Source organism: Haplochromis burtoni, unplaced genomic scaffold (assembly GCF_018398535.1).
Source record: "Haplochromis burtoni strain Fernald_Lab_line unplaced genomic scaffold, NCSU_Asbu1 Contig_1162, whole genome shotgun sequence".
Taxonomy (NCBI): domain Eukaryota; kingdom Metazoa; phylum Chordata; class Actinopteri; order Cichliformes; family Cichlidae; genus Haplochromis; species Haplochromis burtoni.
Window position 1 is genome coordinate 42,479 of NW_024583523.1, and position 8,073 is coordinate 50,551.

Sequence of the window (8,073 nt, forward strand, 5' to 3'; positions counted from 1 at the left end):
CTTCCCCTGCCGGTGGCGGACTCCCTCAGGTGTCGGTGTTGGTGGTTCTTTGTGTCTGGGGGTGGGCGTCCGGGTACACACCGGCTCACTCCTTGGCGGCCGCTTGTCGGGGCCTGGGGCCTGGGGCTCGCTCGGGCCCCTTCGGAGGTGGGGTGCCCCCGGCCTCTCGGCCTGGGGCTCGGTCACTCAGGCACAGCTGGGGGCCGGCGGAGCTCACGGGCGCGTCACTGCAACTCCCCCTGGCTTCTGCTCCGCGGCTGCTGGGCGAGCCCTCATCTGGGACTCTCCTCAGCTCTTACTGGACAGTGGCGCGGCTGCCCCTCTGTTGGTCTTCCTTGGTCTCTTGTGTTCTGGGGGCCTCTGGATGTCTGGAGTTTTGATCTCCTCCATACCTGCTTCACCCTGGAGGACGGGGCTGTGGCCCCCCACACTCCCTAGCAGATCGTTACATGGAGAAACCTTTGGAATGCAAGCATGCTGATCCACACAGGTATGCACACAGGTGTACACATGGGTATTCACAGACGCGGACTAAAGCTTTCTTGGCTGCTGCCTCAAAGCACACTGTGCGCTGTCTATCTTGCGTGCTGCACAATATCGTTTATTATTCAGTAACTATTGATATCTATGACTAGCTAGTTTATTGTGATGGTGCTTTGTTTTCTCTATTATTATGTTGCTCTTTGTTGTTTGCTGTCTCCTCTGTTTGTTTTTTTGTTGTTTGTTTGTTTTTTTTTGTTTTTTTCTCCATACAGGTGACCCAGGAGTTGTTGTTTTTTTTTTTTCCCCCTTCTCACCGTCTCTTCTCCCCTTTGGTTTTCTTTCTTTCTCTCCCCCTCTTTCTCTCATTCATTCCCCCTGTCCTATTTCTTAAAAAAAAAAAAAAAAAAAAAAAAAAAATGACAAAGGATGAACTGAAGCTCTGCCATCACGTAATGTCGCATACTGCTGTTTCTGATGTCATTTAAAGAAAAAAAAAAAAAAAAAAAGAGTGCATCGCTTGGGGGGCGTGCGGTCGCGGACCGGGAGACCACGGCCTATTGTGGCCAAATTCGGTCAATTCAAACAGAAGGAACAGGTGAAGAGTCGCGGCAGAGAGCTGAAAGGAACGGACTTCAGCGTGAACGACCAGTTCCCCAAAGAGATCCTGGAACGACGCAAGGTCCTGTTCCCAGTTCGACGTAGCTTCATCCAGAAAGGCTCCCGTGCTGTCATCGCCGTGGACCGGCTCTACGTGGACGGACAGCACCGTGGTTATATTAACTGCACTCCAGATAAGAACCCGCTACACTCTTTTCTTATTCATTCACACTCTCTCCTTTAACATGAGTTTAAGCTAGTAATATCAATATGATGTCATAGCAGATATAACACCGTCACCCTCCGTCATTACTTTAATTGGAATGTTTCCGTTTCGTTTCTTTTTTTTTTGTTGTCGCTCACAGTTCATGTGGTTTCTTTCTTTCTCTTGTCTTTCACTGCTGTGGTCACCTACTTCCCCACTCACCTACAAACAACACCCTCTATTTCTCCATATTTTCACACCACGATCACGCAAACACATCAGCTCAACGGCAGCACATTCACAACAGCCTCACAGCACGCACAGACTTGCAGGACACATAAGCAAGCCACGCTTGTTCATATTAGTGAATATTCACACACATAGTCAGACTTATGGAGCCTCTCACCACACTTCTTTTTCTCTTTCTATTTACAAACAAGGGATGTTTCCACATTCTCTCCACCTGTCTAAACGAAACACCCAGCATACATCATTAGACATACACACACAATTATGGGCATGCTGAGGTTTGTCACATGGAATGTAAATGGAGCTGGCTCCAGAGGAAAGAGGTTAAAGATATTTAACCAGCTTAAAAAACTACAGGCAGATGTTGTTTTATTACAAGAAACTCACAGACCTGTCACAGGTTTAAACGAACTTAAAACACCTGAGTTTCCTAACGTGTTTGCAGCCTGTTATAATTCTAGACAAAGGGGAGTAGCAATTTTAATACATAAAAATGTTAATTTTACAGTATATGCCCGGCTTGTACACATACACGAGAGACACGAGAGTTCTTCTTTACTGATGTTTACTGTGCTTCTCTTAACGTACAGGTACACCGTATACCACTTTGGCTTGCAAGTAGACAAACCGGTGTAATTGGAACTTAGGGCTTATTTCTTCTTTCTTAGCTTGACTTTTACACAGCTAGACCGTCACCATGAGCAGCTTCTCTGACCTTACTTCCCAAAACAGGAAGTGACCTCTGCCCTTACCTTATACTTACAAAATTAACTGGTTACTTTCCATGTATCAAATTAACTGTACACCAATCCGGTAGGCAAAAAAGGAAAATGTTAACATGCTCAACACAAAAATAAAACATACAAAATAAAATGCGTTAGTTACATTATCATTACAAGAGCTCCTGCCTAGTGGTCAAATACTAACATTTCACCAACTGTTACACTCCCACCATCACACTATCGCAACAGCATGTGTGATCCTAAAGGAATTTGACCCAACAATGAACTTAGCGAAGGTTAACCAATAAACATTATGTTGAGTCTTTACTCTGCTTCAAGTAAAAGTATAGTCTTATGTATGGGTCTCTCTAAAATCGTCTTAGTTGTGTGCTTCCCCATATTGTCTCTAGTAGAGTCACCGATGAGAAGCTTAACTTTTCTGACTCTGCCGTCAGCTCCTGGAGTGACTTCCACAACTTTGGCGAGTTTCCATTGATTTCTTGGAAGACAGTCTTCTTGTAATAACACAATGTCATTTATTTTTGCATTTCTTCTGTTTTTATTCCATTTGCTTCTCTGTTGCAGGTTTAACAGATATTCCTTTCTCCACCTTGTCCAAAATACATTCGCCAAATATTGTACTCGTTTCCATCTTTTCTGGAGGTAGAGATCTTCTTTAGCGAATTCTCCAGGTGGTGGTGAGATCACTGCTGACTTCATCGTCAAAATATGGTTGGGTGTCAACGGCTCCAGTTCTACAGGGTCGTTGATAGACTCTACAGTTAGTGGTCGACTGTTTACTATTGCCATAGCTTCATACATGAACGTTCTCAATGATGAAGTGTCTAATCTTGAAGCTGACTGGTCAAGAATGGATTTCAGAACATTTCTTATTGTCCGAATCTGCCTCTCCCAGACTCCTCCCATGTGGCTAGAAGCAGGTGGGTTGAAAACGAAAGTTATTCCCAGCTCTTTGACTTTCTCTTGAGTTGCTTGCGTTAGAAGCTCGTTTCTTGCACCGATAAAATTGGTGCCTTGATCACAATGCAGCTGACCTACGTTGCCACGTATTGCTATGAAACAACGGAGTGCATTGAGAAAACAGTCTGCACTGAGATCATCTACAGTGGGGCAAAAAAGTATTTAGTAAGCCACCGATTGTGCAAGTTCCCCCACTTAAAATGATGACAGAGGTCAGTAATTTGCACCAGAGGTACACTTCAACTGTGAGATAAGATAAGATAAGATAAGATAAGATAAGATAAGATAAGATAAGATAAGATAAGATAAGATAACTCTTTATTGTCATTGCACAGTCATACATAGTACAGTAGTACAATGAAATTGGAAAAACTGTCCTACGTCGGCACTACATATAACACAACACGACACGATATGACACATCACAACGTAACAAACAACACAACACAGTATATTAACTTAGTATAAAAAAGAAGAATAAGTGTATGTGTATTGCACACTGTTATTATTGCACATTAATTATTATTGCACCTTGTTATAAATATAAATATTATTGTTATCGTTTTAAACATTGTTACCTCCCCCTAAAAAGTCCAGGGAGGTATCCAGTCAGGTCAACTATTTACATTGATCAGGGCTATTGCCCTGTTGTAAAAGCTGTCCTTGAGTCTATTTGTTCGGGACCTCAGCAGCCTGAACCTCCTGCCAGACGGCAGCAGCTTAAACACCCGGTGTCCTGGGTGTGTGCAGTCCCGTAGGATGCTGCGTGCCCTCTTGAGACAGCGAGTGCTGTACAGGTCCTAGGTCCTTCAGGGAGGGAAGAGGATGTCCAATGATTTTTGATTCTTCAGGTCCATTTTTCTGAGGATTCTCAGAAAGTGGAGACGCTGTTGGGCCTTCTTTAAGACCGCAGAGGTGTTAGAGCTCCATTGGAGGTCTGTGTCTATGTGCACACCCAGAAACTTGAAACTGGAGACCCTTTCCACGCACTCCCCGTTGATGCTGACAGGCTGCAGCTCGGACTTCCTCCTTCTGAAGTCAACTACCAGTTCTTTTGTTTTGGTGGTATTGAGGTCCAGGTTGTTATCTGCACACCAATCTGACAGCCTCTGAACTTCAGCTCTGTATGCAGTCTCATCTCCCCCTGAGATGAGCCCCACCACAGTGGTATCATCTGCAAACTTGATGACTGTGTTGTCTGGGTGGGAACTAACACAGTCATGTGTGTACAGAGTGTACAGTAGGGGACTCAGTACACAGCCTTGTGGAGAGCCGGTGTTGAGGCTGAGGGCTGAGGAAAGATGAGGCCCCACTCTAACTCTCTGTACACGGTCTGAGAGGAAGTCTCTGATCCAGCGGCAGGTGGTGGAAGGAAGTCCAATTTCCAGCAGTTTATCTATTAGTCTGTCCGGGAGTATCGTATTGAAAGCAGAGCTAAAGTCAACAAAGAGCAGCCTGGCGTAACGGCCCTGCACTTCCAGGTGAGAGATGGTGGTGTGGAGCGTTGTAGCAATGGCATCTTCAGTTGATCTGTTAGCTCTGTATGCAAACTGGAGCGGGTCGAGTGTGGGTGGCAGGCAGGACATGATGTGACGTCGGACCAGTTTCTCAAAGCACTTCATTATAACAGGTGTTAGAGCAACTGGTCGGTAGTCGTTGAGGCTGCTAATGTTAGTACGTTTTGGCAGTGGGACAATTGTGGCTGACTTTAGGCACGGCGGGATGCAGGACTGGGACAGTGAAGTGTTGAAGATCTTAGTGAAGACCCCAGCCAGCTGGTCTGCACACTCTTTTAGGACCTTTGCGGTTACCCCATCTGGTCCGGTGGCCTTCCTGGGGTTCACTGCCCTCAGTGTGCGCCTCACCTCATATTCCTGCACTATGAGGCTTGGGCTGCTGCTGTCCGATGTTTTTGCTGCTGCTGCCTCTGGTCCCTTCACCTCAAAGCGTGCGAAGAAGTGGTTCAGCTCCTCTGCAAGCTCCGCGTTACCCTCAGTCAACGTGGTATTGCCAGGTTTGTAGTTGGTTAAGTGCTGAACTCCCTGCCATACCTGTCGTGAGTTGTTGGTGGTGAAGTGGTCTTCGATCCTTCTCTTGTACGCTGCCTTGGCCTCTCTGATGCCTCTTTTCAACTGAGCTCTGGCTGCACTGTACTGCATACCATCACCGGATCTAAAAGCGGCGTCACGTTGCTTCAGCAGGACCTGGACCTCTTTAGTCATCCAGGGTTTCTGGTTGGAATACACCCGGAGACGTTTGTCCACAGTGACACTGTTGACACAGAAGTTAATATATGAGAGCACTGATGTTGTGTGCTCTTCAAGGTCCTGATGTTCGAACACGCTCCAGTCCGTGTTTTCAAAACAGTCCTGCAGCTGATGTGATGCACCTTCTGGCCAGGTTTTCACAGTTTTTGTGACTGGGGGGGCTCTTCTCCTAATGGGAGTGTATGCAGGGATCAACAGCATGGACATGTGGTCTGACAAACCTAGATGTGGTAGAGGGGTTGCTCTGTAGCCTTTTTGGATGTTGCTGTAGGCTTTATCCAATGTGTTTTTCCCCCTCGTTGCACATTTAATATGCTGTTCAAATCTGGGAAATACTGACCTTAAATCAGCATGGTTGAAGTCCCCAGCTATAATGTGCACTGCGTTTGGATGGGAGTTCTGCTGGTTGCTTATTGTCTTGTGCAGCTCCTCCATGGCCGAGTTAGCATTAGCATCGGGTGGTACATACACGGCCGTTACCATGACAACAGTAAACTCGCGAGGTATGTAGACGGGTCTGCACTTCACAGTCAAGTATTCCAAATCCGGGGAACAGTGGCTGTCTACAGTCTTTGTGTTTTTGCACCAGCTGTCATTGGTGTAGATGCATAAACCCCCTCCTTTGATCTTACCGGAGTGGCCGTTCCTGTCGTGACGGTGGACCGTGAGACAGAATGTGAGACAGAATGTGAAAAAAAAATCCATGAATCCACATGGTAGGATTTGTAAAGAATTTATTCGTAAATTAGGGTGGAAAATAAGTATTTGGTCACCTCAAACAAGGAAAATCTCTGGCTCTCACAGACCTGTAACGTCTTCTGTAAGAAGCTTTTCTGTCCCCCACTCGTTACCTGTATGAATGGCACCTGTTTGAACTCATCATCTGTATAAAAGACACCTGTCCACAGCCTCAAACAGTCAGACTCCAAACTCCGCCATGGCCAAGACCAAAGAGCTTTCGAAGGACACCAGGAAAAGTATTGTAGACCTGCACCAGACTGGGAAGAGTGAATCTACAATAGGCAAGCAGCTTGGTGTGAAAAAATCAACTGTGGGAGCAATCATCAGAAAATGGAAGACATACAAGACCACTGATAATCTCCCTCGATCTGGGGCTCCACGCAAGATCTCATCCCGTGGGGTCAAAATGATCATGAGAACGGTGAGCATGTCCAGGCCCGTCTGAAGTTTGCCAGAGAGCACATGGATGATACAGCAGAGGATTGGGAGAATGTCATGTGGTCAGATGAAACCAAAGTAGAACTTTTTGGTATAAACTCAACTCGTCGTGTTTGGAGGAAGAAGAATACTGAGTTGCATCCCAAGAACACCATACCTACTGTGAAGCATGGGGGTGGAAACATCATGCTATGGGGCTGTTTTTCTGCCAAGGGGACAGGACGACTGATCCGTGTTAAGGACAGAATGAATGGGGCCATGTATCGTGAGATTTTGAGCCAAAACCTCCTTCCATCAGTGAGAACTTTGAAGATGAAACGAGGCTGGGTCTTCCAACATGACAATGATCCAAAACACACCGCCCGGGCAACAAAGGAGTGGCTCCGTAAGAAGCATTTGAAAGTCCTGGAGTGGCCTAGCCAGTCTCCAGACCTCAACCCCATAGAAAATCTGTGGCGGGAGTTGAAAGTTCGTGTTGCTCGGCGACAGCCCCAAAACATCACTGCTCTCGAGAAGATCTGCATGGAGGAATGGGCCAAAATACCAGCTACTGTGTGTGCAAACCTGGTAAAGACCTATAGTAAACGTTTGACCTCTGTTATTGCCAACAAAGGTTATGTTACAAAGTATTGAGTTGTATTTTTGTTATTGACCAAATACTTATTTTCCACCCTGATTTACGAATAAATTCTTTACAAATCCTACCATGTGGATTCATGGATTTTTTTTCACATTCTGTCTCTCACAGTTGAAGTGTACCTCTGGTGCAAATTACTGACCTCTGTCATCATTTTAGGTGGGGGAACTTGCACAATCGGTGGCTGACTAAATACTTTTTTGCCCCACTGTAGAACTTCTATATGTATAGCTCTCGAGCACATACATGTAAACAAGAGTCCATATCTCTTCAAGTCTTTCCTCCCTTCTTTTACACAGAATGGTCCGAAGCAGTCCATACCGCTGTATGTAAATGGAGGGGTAGCTTCCAGTCTTTCTGGTGGCAGGTCGCCCATCCTTTGTTCTTGATTGCCTTTCCTGTACTTTCTACATTTGATACATTTGTATATAAATGACGATACTTCAGTACTGGATGGATTGACAGCTTTTGTAAGTCTTCCTCCTACCCTCAAGATATTGTGTTGATCAAGGAATGGACTTAACTGAAGTAGCTTTGAGTGAGATGGTCTGACTTCCTCCTTATCCTTTATGATCTTAATTTCCTTTCCAAATGCTTCTTGTTGAACTGTCTCGTATGATGAACTCCTCGGCTTCTTTCCTTTCTTCCAATGTAGTACTTTCATTGGACATTTCCTTTGAGTTCTTTGCATACTTTACACGTCGTCTTAATCTTGCTATTGCTTTCACAACTCTCGTCCAATCTGAGAATTTT

The 8,073-nt window shown here is 45.5% G+C and overlaps 1 protein-coding gene across 1 annotated transcript in view; it reads right to left on the minus strand.

Annotated features, from left to right (window-relative positions):
* Positions 1 to 7,537: 7,537 nt before the first annotated feature.
* The window catches only part of LOC121813121, a 3,259-nt gene continuing 2,723 nt past the window's right edge, over positions 7,538 to 8,073 (minus strand). The window contains exon 2 of the mRNA XM_042216649.1: positions 7,538 to 8,073. Within this exon, the coding sequence (XP_042072583.1) occupies positions 7,896 to 8,073 (178 nt within the window). The 3' untranslated portion in view covers positions 7,538 to 7,895.